Below are 15,931 nucleotides of genomic sequence, written 5' to 3'. Positions count from 1 at the left end.
CTTCACCGAAGCTCACGAAAGCTCATGCTCAAATAAATTGGTTAGTCTCTAAGGTGCCACAAGTCCTCCTTTTCTTTTTAAAGAATTTAATAGGGACGAAAAATAATAAGTTTCCATAGAAATTACTCTAAGCCCCTGACTAACAAGGTAGGTGAGGTCATATCTTTCATTGGATCAGCTTCTGTTGGTGAGCGAGAGACAGGCTTTCGAGCTATACAGCGCTCGTCTTTAAGTCTGGGAAAGGTACTCCCAGCGTGGCAGCTAAATGCAGGATGGAACAGATTGTCCAGCAGAAGTAGTTAGCACATATTCCAAGGGACTATTCAAGGTGAAGTGGCCCATTAACACCCCTGCAATCATAGGACAAACAGTGGGGGTTAGTGGGTAACAGACTGTTGTAATAAGCTGTAAATCCAGGGTCTTTATTAAGACCACGCTTCTTAGTGTCGACCAAAGTTATGAGTTCCAGCTCTGAGGCTCATCTTTTGACCGTATTGTGCAGAGGCCTCCTTTGAGGCCGAGGACGGATAGCGATCGTGTAGTGGCGGTGAACTCCAGGCGGTACCTGAGCAGGTGACCCAGCTGACCAGACTCACGGGACTTCGGCCTGGTCTCAACTAGGAGCCGACATTGGTATAGCTACCTCTGCCCGGGGTGTGGAAAATCCCACCGCAGAGAGCTGTAGCTACATCGACCGAAGCCCGGTGCAGGCAGCGGGCGGCTGAAGGACGAATTCGTATGTTGATCTAGCTACCGCCTCTCCGGGAGGTGGACTGACGACAGCCGCAGCAGAAACCCCCGCCCCCCCCGGTTGCCCGAGGGGACGTCGACACTGAAGCGCGACAGCCGCAGCTGTGCCACAAGAGAGTTTTAAGGGCAGCCCCCGCCTCAGCGTTCATAGCAGGACACGGTGCCATCTGGCTTGCTAGTCCCACTGCCGAGGCCTTGCAGGGGGATCGTGGCGCGTGTGAAAGGTGACTGGGGCTGGGACAGAAGGGATGTGCTACAGGGACCTTAGCAGGACGGTCAGTGCTTTTTGGTTCCGGGGAGATTCTGCTTTAAATCCCATTTAGCTCGCAAGCCAACTTCCCGTCTAAATGCCAAAATCCCGTCAAAACCAGTGCGCAATCTGCCCCCAGCCGAAATGCCTGCTCAAGAGAGAGCCAGGCTGGAGTAGCACAGGGAGATGCAAGGGGGAGCCATTCTGTGCCCGAGGAGTTTGAAGAGCCCCTGTCCCTGTGGGGCTGCATCACCATTCACCTAGGCTGGTTTTGCAGCGTTTGCTTACGTGGAGTTACTCCTGCTTTACACCAGTGTGAGAGGAGAATCAGGCCTTGCTTTTCAGGGCCGGCTTCTATCTCATGCCTGTCACCAATGAGGGAGCAAACTCAGCTGAGAGTGCGATGGGGGAGGATGAGAAATCTTTCCTCTTCTGCCCCTCTGCATTCTAGCTCCCATCTTGCTAGGGCTGCTTTTTAGTGCAGTCTCCGGGTGCGGATTGCTGACCATCTCATCTCTTCCTCTCTGCAGGTTTGCTCAGGCTTAGAAATTTGCAGGACCTTGGCAGCGTTATCCTTGGGGCAGGGGGGAGAAAATACGCATTCTCCATCTCTCTTTCCACCCCACACTCCCTCATTAAGGCTTGCAAATTGGGCCCCCACTCAACCATGGGTTTTCTGGTTACCAAAACCCAGCTCTGGGTATGTCCCTGTCATAGCAACCTGTACCGTCCCTTAGGGGACACAGTCTCCTGGCTCGAAGGGTTGGTTTTTAGTGGTTTGGTGCAAGGCAAAATTAGGAAGGAAGGAAGTGACTGAAAATAAGCACAGGGTATGCAGAGGTCTTCCAGAGGGTACATCAACTCATCGAGATATTTGCCTAGTCTTACACCAGGCTACATAAAAGCCCTAGCAAAGTCATTACAAACTAAAATTTCATACAGACGATGACTTGCTTATACTGCTCTGTATACTATACCCTGAAATGCAAGTACGATATTTATATTCCCGTTGATTTATTTTAGAATTACGTGGTAAAAATGAGAAAGTCGGCAATTTGTTAGTAGTAGGGCGCTGTGACACTTTTGTATTTCTAGGTCTGATTTGGAAGCAGGTCGTTTTAAAGTGAGGTGGAACTTGGGGGTACACAAGGCAAAGCAGACTCCGGAAAGGGGGACAGTCATCTGGAAAGGTTGAGAGCCACTGCCCGAAATAGGGGCTGTGCCCAATGAGACTCACTCCAGCAGCTCTGCCAAAGACAAGAGGCTGTGTTGCATGGCACGCCCTGGGAGGCAGCAGGAGAAGCTGAGACTCCACTAGGCTTGTTCCAGCATGGAGGAAAAGACCAAACACTTAGTGTGTGAATGTCTGCAAAGCAGCAAACATTTTCAAAGCAATCTGAGCCCTGTTCCTCACTGGGACACCTAACCCAAGTTATTCGAGTGCCTCCGAAATACTTAGAGAGGGGATGGTGGAAAAGAAATTCTGGGCCAGCATGTTAGCAAGCTCAACCAGGCTGCAAAGCAGTAACCTAGCAGAGATAGTGAATTCAACCGTGTCCATCATTCACAGACTCACACTGCTATGGGCCATTCTGGCTGCGCCTTCATCCCCCGCTAGCTCTGTCTCATCACTGGCCTCTGCAGAGGTTCGGGAAGAAGCTCAGAATCTTATTCTACTCGTTAGTGGAGAGATGCTGGGAGGTGGGTACCTGGGGGAGGAGGGAGAATAGACTCCAGGAATGGAGTGAGATTTCCCTCGGAAAAGGCTCCGCTAATCACTTTGGGTTTGATTGCAATGGTGTTACTGAGCTGACCCTGCAAGCTGGTGCTGTGCTGAATATGGAGCCTGACCCGCATGGGAAAGGCAGTTTCCAGCCCTGGCCCTCCTCTCAGCTGGCTGGGAGCACTGGGGAGAGTGACGTGTGTCACTTACATCACCTACTGCTCCCACACTAATGGGCCCAAATGCTGCCCCCTATCTAGTCCTCTTCAAGTGGAGAGATGATGGCTGTGAAGCAGGGGGTCTGTTTCTCTTGACCTTCTTCAACCTCCCCTGACCGATCTTGTTCTGTATCCAGGGCCATGAAAGTTTCATTCCAGCACAGACCATCCACGGGGATAAGGGAAGAAACTAGGGCAAGATCCTTATGCATCTGAATCTGAATCCATCTTGTGCCATCTGACATCACTGAGGGCATACACAGTGCCCCACCACCCATCTCTGGTGGGCTGCTCTTTGCATGTCCTCTGTGCTCTGATGCTCTTTGTTACCCCTTTTAGATCCAAGTAGTGAGACCCAAAATGTTTGGCTAACAGGTTGTTCCAGTTAAGAGGAGCACCTGGTGATGGAGTCAGGTTCCTTTGGTGTAATTCTGTTTATTTACAAAGAATGACTAAAGACCTGTTTCCCTGAACCCAGCAGGACTCAAAGAGCTGGGGAGTTTATTTGCTCACAGCTCCAAGCCCCCTTCAGCCAGCACTCAGCCCAAAAGCTCTCTCTTGACTTCTCTGAGTTATGTTCCCTGTAACTGCTCAGGCTGCGTGTGGAGCTTCTGTCTCTCTCTGCTTTTCAGCCCCTCTTTCACAGACAAGCAAACCTTCACAAAACAATACCCAGCCAAATCACTCATCCACACGTGCCTTGATCTGCCTTTGTTTGGGGTAGAGGCTGCTATTGTTTCAACTACCTGGTGCCATAAAGAAGGTTAACGGTTTTTTACAACTATCTGAAATAGTCACCCCCAAATCATACCAGGATCTAGAAGAGACTAAAGTGAAGTGTGTGGGGGGGTGGGAGTGTTTCTTGACTTAACTAGGAGGAACTCCGCACAAAGCAATGGAGAGCTGGCACTGTGTGTTTGTGTAGCATCAGGATCAGGCCCTCTGTCTGGAAGCTCTTAATAAGTCAATTCTTTTCCTTCATCTTTAAAGCTCCAAGTGGTGCCTTGGTTCTGCTCTGTTTCCATATCTCCCCCTCCCCCAGCCCCGTTCCCATTAATAGGAGCAGACACTGGCCCCAGGCCCCGTTTGATATGCAGCGTGTTTATCATCACGGGCTTCCCTGCGAATTCATGGTGCCCCGAAGTCCCTGTTCAGGAGGTGAGAATAGGCGCCCAGTTGCTGTGTATCTAAGCACAACCTGCAGCTCCATGCAAAACTTAATTACCAGCCCTCCTGCACACAACTAGAGTTAGCGCCAAGCCCAAGGAAAAGAAGTCGGGAGGTGGCCAAAGAGAATTCATGCAACAGAGAGACTGCCCCCCTACGCCTCCCAACAGAGAAAGACCCAGAAAACACACACTGACAGAGTTAATCAACTGAACACTCCAAAATCAAGCGATGTAGAGAGAGGAACTCCCAGGGCTAACGAAACTGGCTAAGCCCCCAACCATGAGAACCTTCCAGGACAGAGGGTGGCCAAGAGAGCCCATTCACACTGAATATATCACTCGCTGACAAGGGCTCCAGAGAGATGACTGATGAACCCAGGAAGCTGAGTAGCACATACCACCTCTTCAGCCACCCCGGAACCTGCATGGGGCACAGCAAAGCCCAGATTCTTCTTCGAGAAGAATGCTGCGGCTTTTCCCAGGCGGCTTGGGGGTCTGGGGAAGGTAGGGGAGGTGCAGCTGAGACTGGCCCAGGGCTCTTCCGGGCGGCTTGGGGTCTGGGGAGGGTAGGGGAGGCGCGGCTGAGGCTGGACCAGGGCTCTTCCGGGCAAGTTGGGGGGGAGGGGGTTGGGGCTCCTCCCGGCACGTGCAGTGGGGGCAGAGAGACTCCAGCCCAGCAGGGGGCATGGGAAGAAAGGGCAGAGCCCAGGGCTAGCCTCCCCAAAAGGGGGGCATCACCCGCCACCCATGCTATAGAAGGGGAGAAAGCTCTGGTCCTCCAGGCAATGCAGAGCTGGGCTTCTGCCCAAGCCTCCTGGCTAAGGCAGCCTGCAAACACACAATCTGGGCCCACCGGCTCCTGGCTGGGGCAAGACACAAGTGATGTGCAGGCTTCTGGCCCAGGGGTGATGAGGCTGCCACTCCAGGGGCAGGGTGGGCAGCAGGGGGATCCAGCCCCACCCTGCTCCACCAGGTCCAGCCCAGGGCCCTAACAGTGGCAAATGGTTCCACCACCAGGTCAGCAAGGATCCGACCAAAACACACGGACCCCTGTTCTGGCAACAAAACCAGACTAACGTCTGGTTCCCCAGGCTACTTCCTACCCCGGGCTGGGCAGGGGGGTTCCGTAGGCCAAGGGTCCTCTGTCACCTTGGGCTCTACCGTGGAGGTCCATCTGGGCAACGCCCCTCCAGGGTCGGTCTCCACCGGAGTTCTGCAGCAGGCTAGAGACATCAATCCCCTTCCCTAGCTCCCACTCAACTGAGCTGCAGGGCCCTCCCTTTATACTTCCTATCCCGCCCCAGTACTTCCGGCAGGAGGCGGGGCAGGTTTGGCTCCGCCCACCAAGAGGAGTGTAGCCATCCCTTGCTCGCATGTCTGGAGGGAGGCCACTCCACCTCACTACAACGCGCACAAGTTGATGCGAGGTGACTTGTGTCGACCTAAGTTTGCAGTGTGTAGACCAGGCCTCAGTCCTTTGTCCAGTGGTGGAAGCATAAATCAGTGTGACAAGCAGCTACGGCTACTCACGTGCACATGCTTTTCCTGCCCCCGCAGTGCTCGGGGGGAGAGAGCACTAGGTACCCGCTGGGGCAGGGAGGCCTGTAGAACCAGTTTCCTCTCATGCACTTGGGTTGCCTCTTTAATGTGAGGTTTCAGAGTAGCAGCCATGTTAGTCATGCATCCGATGAAGTGAGCTGTAGCTCACGAAAGCTTATGCTCAAATAAATTGGTTAGTCTCTAAGGTGCCACAAGTCCTCCTTTTCTTTAATGTGAAAGGCCTTGAGGTAAGACTAGGTCAAATGCATTTGGGTCTCTTGGGCCAGCAGAAGCTGAGAGCCTGTTGGAGGGAAGATGGTCAGCTCCAGGCAAAGAAGAAAGAGCAAATGGCTTTGTGGCAGTGTGGCCAAGTGGTCTGTACATAGGACTACGAGCCTCTAAGCCTCGCTCTGCTACTGATTTACTGCGTACCCCTGGGAACGTCACTTCCCCTGGAGTACTTCTGCTGGCCCATCTTTCCATACCTCCCTGACAAGAGGACAGCACCTCGAAAATGAACAGGGCTAAATAAGTGCTAAATGTTGTGAACAATATGATTGTGGCAGGAGGGGGCTTTGAAGGGAGGCCAGTCCAATCCCCATCCAGAAGATTGGTGGCTATGAGACAAAGCGAGCCTTGAACTAAGGGGGGGTGGAGGCCAGAGGTGGGATTCAAACGACGCTTCCCTCGAAGGGCGAGACACGGTGAACTGACGTTCAAGCTGCGTAGCTAAGGCAGAATGCCACTGAAACCCTGGCCTCCCCATATCTCCTCTGCTGGAGTCGAGCCCAACTTTTACTACTGTTCACAACTATTTTTATGAGCCTGTAAATGACTCCGTGGGTTTATTATTTTTTCTTAAAAGGCAGATTTAGGGTGACAGATCCCCATGATCATGCTTCATCACGGTGTAGATTATGACATGTTTCTTGTCCTCACGCATCGGCGGAGTCAAAGCCTAAGCAGACGTGGGGAAGGACCCCACCACCCGTTCCCTCCAGAGCTCAGGAGCAACTTCTGTAGCCTGACCTCAGCCTCGGAGATTTGGCAGGAAGAACCCATTATCACCTTAACCAGCCCTTAACCGCTCGCCCCTCTCCCCCAAGCTGCAGCTGGCTCAAGCCGTGTTTAATACAGAGCAAGCAGGCCCAAAACCAAGCCTGTGGTTTGACCATAGCTACCGCTGCTCCATTCTCTGGACCTGATTCAGAGCCTGTTGAAGTCACTGGACAGCCTGGCAATGATGTGAGCGGGCTTTGGACCAGGCACTGCTGTGGATGCCACCCAGGGAGCTTCAGAGGCCATCTCTGAAAGGGAATCTTCGAAAGAGAAACTCATTTAGGCGTAAAGAACAGGAGGACTTGTGGCACCTTAGAGACTAACCAATTTATTTGAGCATGAGCTTTCGTGAGCTATAGCTCACTTGATCGGTGTAGCTCATGAAAGCTTATGCTCAAATAAATTGGTTAGTCTCTAAGGTGCCACAAGTCCTCCTTTTCTTTTTGCGAATACAGACTAACATGGCTGCTACTCTGAAACCTGTCATTTAGGTTTGTGGCCAAGAAGGGTGTGTGTCCCCCACCCCCCCAATTTTGATTTCTTGTACTAGAAATTCAAAATTCAGCCTCAATGGGCCACTGGGGGAACGAGCAGGAGTCGGAGTGGAGACAAGAGAACTGTGTTTGAACCAGGGGTAATTATTGTTCAGACTGTTTTAAAAACCCTAATTTTTGTCAGCCCCAGTTGAACTCAAGCCATGGGGCGCAAAGCTCCCTTGCCTAGGGCTTCCCCACCCTCACCAAGCCTGTTAGTGCAGGACTGGTCCACGTCTCGGAGTCCTCGAGCAAAAACAGGGAAGCCCGGACATCACATTCCCAATCATTCTAAACTTAAACTATCCCCAGCCCCAGAGGCAGAACCACACCTCCCCTGCCCCTTCCAAAGGTGCGGGAGGGGAAGAAAACCTTGCAGGCCTTCTCCATACATAAATAAGCTAACATGGGCAGAAGTCCATTTTTTATTTCCATCCGCAGGTCCCTTTTAACTGCACTGTAAGAAAGAACCCATTATCACCTTAACCAGCCCTTGGGAACCCTGCATCTACAGATCACTCAGCTCCTGCCAGCAGTGGAAACACATTCACGCAATTCTCTCGCCCCACATGACAATGCTCAAGGGGGATTCACAGGTGTCCCAAAGCTGGTAAGAAAGTGGCATCTCCGTACCCTTTCAGTCTTGCAAAATTCCACTTGTCCCTTCTGCTGGGTGAGATTTTTTTGTGGGTGGGTGGCGGTGGACAGTCTCATTAGTTGTTTTCCTTGCAGGGCAGGCAAATAGATTGCATCCCCGGGATAGTGGGTTTGCATGGCCAGGGCCCGCAGTCCTGCATTACAATCTCTACAGGCGGACTACTGGTCCTGAACAGAGACCCATGAATGTCTATGGGGCTCTTCAGGGGGCACAGGAATCAGCCCATGACGGAGGCTTCTTTTTGGAAGGCTGCCTTGCTGCTGACCTATTCTGGGGAGGCCGTTGGGGGAAGATCACCTCAGAACAGCATTGCCACCTCAAACACTGAGAAATCATAAGGGCGGCTGCCCAAAAATATTCTGAGTGACTTAAAAGCACAAGATTTATGATTCTACTAAATGTGGGGGGTTTTCATTTTGCTTTCTGAGCTTTTAGAATATGCATTTTCCAGCTTTTCTGTGCAACCATGAGGGCCAGAAATTTGCTTAAAAAACCCCCACAACAAACCCCCCTCCCCCAAAAACAGATTTCTATGTTATCACATGACTCCTGGAGCTGGGATTTAAATTAAAAAAAAACAAAATCTCACAATACTTGTCATGCAATCATGAGAGCTGGCAACACTGATGAATGAAAGAGCCAAATTCATTTTAAAGCACTTTTTTTTATTGATTTCATTGAAAACAGAACAAGAAAATGACCAGAGCCAAAAGACTGCTCCTTTAAAATTGTCAAAAACATTAACAGAAAATAATAATAATAATAATAAACATGACGGCATTATGAATGTTTTAGAAGAGATGCACAAAAGAAAAAAACCCCTGTTACTGCACTAATTACAGTATTTAAAGATATATGCAAAAAAAAAAAAAAAAATTAAGGTAATGACCTGCCCAGCCATCACACAAAAGGTGATGGCAAATTTATTCACACTACAATACTAACAATTTAAAAAAGGTTTTGTGTTTTTTTCCTGCATTTTATACTAAAATCACTTTGTTCTTTTTATACAATTGATAGTTTATATTCACGTGGTGAGTAAAAATCACACCAGAATCAGCACCGTTTTTGTTTTGTGGTTTCTTTTTGTTGTGTGTGTGTGTGTGGTTTTTTTTTTTTTTTTTAATGCTTTGTCCCGAATGTTTTAATAATGGTAAAAAATAAATCAGTTCATTTAAACTTCATAGTGTGTGGCTTAAAAATTAAATCAGAGGTGCCCCGAGTTGGGAAAAGGGAGGGATGAGCTGGTGGCCATGGTATCTCCTCTCGCTGGGGTGTGTCCTATCTGATGCTTGCCCGGCCTTAAGCATTCTCTTGAGCAATGCCAAAGGTTCTTTATAGTACATGTATCACTTTGTTTTGTTTTTAAAAAGCAAACTGATGCTTTCAGAAGTTAGTGTCTTGTACAATCCCCGTCCCTCTCTAAGATTGCTCACGTGGCAGGAGAGGCAAATCCTTCCACTGGTGAAATCAACACTGAGACAGTAACATGCCCAAGGGGCAGAGGTGAGAGCTGGTTTTTAACGGAGAAAGCTTTGTATAGAGCAGGAGCGGTGGGGAGAGAATCTCTGGCAGGCTTGGAACAGAGACAGGGATTGGGGGGACAGGAAGGAAAAAGGATTCTTTTCCATTTTTCTTTAGGAAAAAAAATAACAGATCAGCGGATTTGGTAACCGATGGGCGTCTGTTAGAAGCAAACGCCCTCTAGCTCCCAGCGACGGGACCAGGGAAGACCACGCTGTAATGTCCTGCCAGGTGAGGGAGAAATTAAAGGACCTGCCCCACAAAGCTGCGTCAAGTAAACCAATGTCAGAACCGTCCCCCCGCCCCTTTAAAAACTAAGTTCCATCAAGTATTCAAAGTTTATTGTAAGAGAACTGGAGATGACTTGGCATGAAGGTTCCATTCAATCAATAACGGCGTTCTGAAGAGGAGGGGTAAACGCTTCCCTTGGCTCTGACAACACATGAAGAGATGGATGCTAGGACATCTTGCATGGAAAAACTGCAACAGCCATCCCTTTGCACTCACTGTAAAACCAGCAGCTTTCCAGGGGTGAAGAGGGAGGAAACCTACAACATGGAGTCCGGATTTGCTTTCACTTATTCCTCAAGTAACAGTCGGTGGCACATCCCTAGATGTCATGAACCCCTTGGCTTTCCTTGAATGTGTTTTCTCTTTCAATGGAAATTTCAAACAGTATCTGAATCTATCGAGTTAAAACAGTTCGGTCTCCCAGGAGCAAGTCCTCAAAAGGGGCCGGCTGCCATGGCAGAGCTGGTGTCGGGAAGTCCGGTCTCCTGTGTGTCCTGGGAGGATGTGCTAGCTTGCCGTTGGGCCAGGGCTGTGCTCGAGTGTTTGCACTTGGGTGAACCGCACTGACAGCTGAAGTATTTGCCTTTGATGTCCCAGAATCGGTCTCCGTAGTCAAAGCTGGAAGAGAGGGGGGAACATTTGGTCATTGGAACACAACAGGAGGGATGTGCGCATATTCAAACAATTACTTTAGGGTAGCAGAGAAGACCTAAACCAGAAAAGTTTGTAAAGCAGGGGGTCACACCCTTCATAGCTTAGAGATGAACAAATGTATTTGAGCATAAGCTTTCGTGAGCTACAGCTCACTGCATCAGATGCATTCAGTGAAGTGAGCTGGAGCTCACGAAAGCTTATGCTCAAATAAATCTGTTAGTCTCTAAGGTGCCACAAGTACTCCTGTTCTTTTTGCGGATACAGACTAACACGGCTGTTACTCTGAAATCTTCATAGCTTGTGCAGCCTGAATGCACTGCCCACCCTGGGGGCTCCCTGTATCCTTCCATCCCTCCCCCATCAAATTCCCTGGGTGCCACTCTCCCATCTTCTGTTGTAGGGACACCAACTGCCCCCAGGCTCACCCTTGCCAGGGGTCTGTGTGCTCTCCATACCATGGTCTCCCAGTCTGTCCCACACACCAGCAGCTGTGTGCACCCCATTCCCACTTCCCCCATGCCCTCCATGGAGAGGACTACATGGCAGGGGCTCTGTGTACCCCCTTTCCCCATACCAGGTTCCCCCAATCTCCTTTCCACCAGTTGTGTGTCGTCATCCCCCATTCCAGGGTGTCCCTCCACTCTCCTGCCGCATGGCAGGGGCTCTGCGTGCCTGCATTTCCCTCCCCTTCCCCACTGCAGAGTCTATCTCCCCCTGCTTGGAGTTCTGTGCACCCCAATTCTCCCTCCCCGACACACACACACACTCCATGCCACACCAGGGGCTCTGATGGAATCTGTGTGTACAGAGCCGAACCCTTCCCAGGAGATCCCTTCTAACAGGGGGTGCTGCCTGGCACTTGGAGGCAAAGGATGAAATGGGTCAAGAGGGTGAGGGCCTTTTCCACCCCAAGCAGGGGCAGAGCCCCTTTGGCTCAGGGGAAAGGTGCCCCCTAGAGGCTGAAACCCTTTGTGACATCCCAGAAAAGGTACCGTACCAGCAGCAGGTGGAGATTCCCCTCCCACACCAGCCTTGGTCAATATGCCTCAATCTGGACTTGGCAGAACCACTTCTCCTAGTGAGGGGTTGATTCAGTCTCTGTCATTAGCATCACTGCTGAAGCCAAGAGGGGACCATTCGGTGCTACCAGCGATGGGAGCGCTCGAGCTGGACAGAGCCCTACCAATGACGTTCACCCAGCCGGCGAACAGCACTGCGATGGCAACGCCTCTCCAGGAGTGCCTGGCGGGGACAGGCGGAAGGGCTCCGTGTCCCACTGCCAAACCACCCAGCCCCCTCTCCCACAGAGGCCGGCAGTTCTATGCAAGCCTCAAGAGGGGAACGGACTGCAACAGTTCTGGCACATAAAAACCCTCCCCAGCCACAAACGTGACAAGCTGGGAGGACTAGATGGCCCAGGGGACACCAGGATGGGGAATTCAACCCTTGTGCTCCACATGGCCTGTGGGTTATTGTATCCGGCTGGGGGGTGAGCACAGAACTGTGATTTCCCTTCCCTCTCCCAGGGCTGGTCCCTGCAGAGCAGGGGCGGGACCCTCTAAAGAAACCAGCACTGATACTATCCACGGTGTAGCTATAAACTTACTAGGGTCACGGTTAGGTGGGGAACAACATTTCTCTTTTCCTTTGCCATGTCCTCCCTCCTCTGGCACTGGAGCCCTCTCTGGCTTTAGTGCTTCCTAAATTTCTTCCTCACTGCTGCCTCGAAAGACACCTCCTCGGTAGTCATGAAGATGGTACAACAGAACTGGAGGCGCCTCGGGGAAACCCATCTCTCTGCAGCTCCTCCGACCCCTTACTGTATAGTTACTAGGAGCCGTCACACAGAGAAACTAAAGCAGCAGGGCAAGAACATTCCGCAAATTGTGAAGAAGCGCTTGTGACATAGTTCCCTGATCACTGGGAGCTTACTGAGCCCTACCAGGCAGGCATCGGACGAGAACGGACTGCTGTCACTGCTACCCTGGGATGGGTGTGAACGGGGACACTTCAGTGTGGAAGGCTCCCTACGCTGCAACCGTGGCCCTGAGCCACCCAGCTCCCACAGGCAAAGAAGTGATGGCTAGAAGCCGTCCGTAGAGCCAAACACCACAAGATACACAACTGCAGTCTTGCCTATCCATCTGCGCAGCGATAAAGCCTCAGACACAGAGGCTGTAGTTTCCTGTTGTTAATCACTACACATTCACCTTCCCACAGCTGAGAACAGCTCCCAAAAACCCGGTAACGAAGCTCGTTTGTAATGGGAGCAGATGCAATGCTGGAGTTTGGCACAGGGCTGTATGCTGCCCCTGCACCCTGGGAATTCCCCTGGTGACCACTGCAGCTCCTTTACACTGCCGGAGAGCGGTAAAGGGTCCATGTGGGGGCTGGAATCTGGCTCATTCTCTTTAGGCACTTACTCAGGAAAGCAGAGATGTCCGTACACTGGTAAGATGTATTAATGTTAGTCACTGAGAGATGGGATTTGTAAGTAAAATAAGACACCTGCAGGATTGAACTGATGAATCAGAGTCTGCTATTTCAAACCCAGCTCCCAGCTGGGGAATCAAAACGCTGCCCACATCAGGCTGAAAGCAGACAACATGCCTTTTGGTCCAGTGAGCTTCCTGGTCTGGGATCTACTGCAAGCGCAACAGCAGCCGTGGCAAAAACTGCCAGCACAGATAGCATCAGTTTGGCACCAGCCCTAGGCCCTGGCTCCTAGATGAGGTGGGTGCTCTGCGTCAGACAGGAAAAATCGCCTCTCTTTTATGGAAGTTACTTGCACTTCCTCATCCTTTCAGTACAGAGACTAGAGGGGCAAGCCTGGAGTTAGCGGGAGCCACGGTCAGGAGTGATGCAAACAGTGCTGGGCACTGGTCAGAAACCATACAGGCGTGGCAAAGCATTGTAACTGGCGTGGCTCCGCCCTTCGCTGGGTGTGCAAAACAAGGGCAGCTTACACACTGAAGGGACTGAGCAGGGGTGAAGCAAGAACAACAAGTAACAGGAGAACACAAAAGAAAGCAGCCCCTCCCCCCCTTAACTTACGCCTGCACAATTCCCAGCACTTCTGGGGCCACAGTGTGAACAGGGGCAGCTTCCACGGGGCCCCATTCCAATGTCACTCCTGATTATCACCAGCATAAGTAACTCCACTGAGGTCAATGGTGTAACAGTGACACAAAACCAGTGTGAGTCCAGATCCAGGCCACTCACTTCAATAGGAACTGCACTTGCGCCGCCAGGTACTCAATCTGATCCCTTCAGAATACAAAACTGATGTGATTTACACGGATTTTCTTTAACATAGTTATTTACTTTGTCCTGTCCATTTTTGGATCAATTCATCCCGGATGTGCTGCGTACGCTATCATTTTTGCCTCACCTCTGAATTCAGTCCCTCCCTCGGAGCCAAGACAACCTTTTCATCCAGCTTCGCTTCTAAATCTCACTTTAAAGTAAACGTCAGATCTTTGGGGATTTCCCACGTTTCTATGGCCAGGCACCCAGAACACATTCCTGGCCGTTCCCAAAGTGGATGGCCTCTGAACTGTCCAGTTAATCAAATTTAGAGCACTGTTGACATGGCGAACCCACTGGACCTATTGGTATTTGCTTAGCAATAGTTACTACTCTCTGCAATCCCAGCATCATTGGGGTGCGCATGTTGGAAGTTACAGTTAACCTGTGTCCTGGCCTCCTAGGTTACAAAACTAAATGAGAAGAGGAGAAAGAGGGAGATTCAATAGCAGGGTTTAACATTTTGTGACTCTTAACAGTAAGGACAAGAATGGAGCAGCTGTCATTGGGCCACCAAGTCCTCCATTCCTGCCTTGGGTAATGGCTGCAGGCCAGACTGGACGTGAGCAATTAAACATGCAGGAGGCCTCAATTCTTGCAAGAGAGAATTGGGCAGGTAATGAGCAGGCTGAAAATGAAATGTCTGTGCTATGATTTAGTTGGTGTTGGTCCTGCTTTGAGCAGGGGATTGGACTAGATGACCTCCTGAGGTCTCTTCCAACCCTAATCATCTATGATTCTATTTTATGATTCTAAGATAAATAATAGGTCAGTAAGCTAAAAGACAATATCTGAGTGAGCTACGATAAGAGAGGGAACACCTAGGGAACCATTTACTAAGAACAAGTTAACAACGCACAAGAGAAGTCGGGAGCATAAAGATGAGGTAAGGAGTAAAGTCGACCGTGGACAGAGCATGCTGCACAGGAATTGGGTCCTGGAAAGTAACCAAGCCAATCCCAAAACGTGCGATGCTATGTATAGTAACTGCAATGAAATGTGTACCTGTATAGAAGGAAGAGGTTTGCTGTGTAACTTTGGATGTATTGTACACCCAGCACGTGCCCCTCACGCTGGAGTCTGATCAGCTCAAGGGTTGTTGGAGTGTATGCCAACAAGCAAACCTCAGTGACAAGTTTAGAGTAGAGCTGAGTTCTTGGGAACCAAGCAAATAAGGTCTCACAGGCTACCCCAGCAAATGCTAACACTGGATGCCACAGAGGAAGGGTGGTCTAATGGTTACAGCAAAAGACAGGAAATCTGAGTAGCCAGATTCTATCACTGGCTCACTGTGATGTTGTCAGGGTCACTTGAGCACAGGATCTGGCCTTGATTCACATAGAATCATAGAACTGTAGGACTGGAAGGGACTTCAAGAGGTCATCAAGTACATTCCCCTGCACTCATGGCAGGACTAAGTATTATCTAGACCTTCCCTGAGAGGTGTTTGTCTAACTCTTATAAACCTCCAATGACAGAGATTCCACAACCTCCCTAAGCAATTTATTCCAGTGCTTAACCACTCTGACAGTTAGGAAGTTTTTCCTAATGTCCAACCTAAACCGCCCTTGCTGCAATTTAAGCCTATTCCTTCTTGTTCTATCTTCAGAGGTTAAGGAGAACAATTTACCTCCCTCCTCCTTGTAACAACCTTTTATGTACTTCAAAACTGTTATCATGTCCTCTCTCAGTCTTCTCTTCTCCAGACTACAAAAATCCAATATTTTCAATCTTCCTTCATAGATCAGGTTTTTTAGACTTTTAATCATTTTTGTTGCTCTTCTTTGGACTTTCTCCAATTTGTCCACATCTTTCCTGAAATGTGGCGCCCAAAACTGAACACAATACTCCAGTTGAGGCCTAATCAGCGCGGAGTACAGCAGAAGAATTACTTCTTGTGTCTTGCTTACAACACTCCTGCTAATACATCCCAGAATGACGTCTGTTTTTTTTTGCAACAGCGTTACACTGTTGACTCATATTTAGCTTGTGATCAACTATGACCCCAGATTCCTTTCCGCAGTACTCCTTCCTCAGCAGTCATTTCCCATTTTGCATGTGTGCAACTGATTGTTCCTTCCTAAGTGGAGTACTTTGCATTTCTTCTTATGGAATTTCATCCTATTTACTTCAGACCATTTCTCCAGTTTGTCCAGATCATTTTGAATTTTAATCCTATTCTCCAAAGCACTTGCAACCCCTTAGCTTGGTATCATCTGCAAACTTTATGCCATTATCTAAATCATTGATGAAGACA

At 49.9% G+C, this 15,931-nt stretch overlaps 1 protein-coding gene across 13 annotated transcripts in view; it reads right to left on the bottom strand.

Annotated features, from left to right (window-relative positions):
* Positions 1-8,543: 8,543 nt before the first annotated feature.
* The window catches only part of EHMT1 (euchromatic histone lysine methyltransferase 1), a 170,447-nt gene continuing 163,059 nt past the window's right edge, over positions 8,544-15,931 (bottom strand). For all 13 annotated transcript variants that reach the window (XM_073313920.2, XM_073313919.1, XM_073313921.1 and 10 more), the window contains one exon: positions 8,544-10,332. In XM_073313920.2, the coding sequence (XP_073170021.1) occupies positions 10,149-10,332 (184 nt within the window). In that variant the 3' untranslated portion in view covers positions 8,544-10,148. The remainder of the gene's footprint in view (positions 10,333-15,931) is intronic.

The sequence above is a fragment of the Lepidochelys kempii genome, chromosome 16 (genome assembly GCF_965140285.1).
Source record: "Lepidochelys kempii isolate rLepKem1 chromosome 16, rLepKem1.hap1, whole genome shotgun sequence".
In the NCBI taxonomy this organism is placed as follows: Eukaryota; Metazoa; Chordata; order Testudines; family Cheloniidae; genus Lepidochelys; species Lepidochelys kempii.
This window is presented reverse-complemented; position numbering and strand designations above follow the sequence as displayed.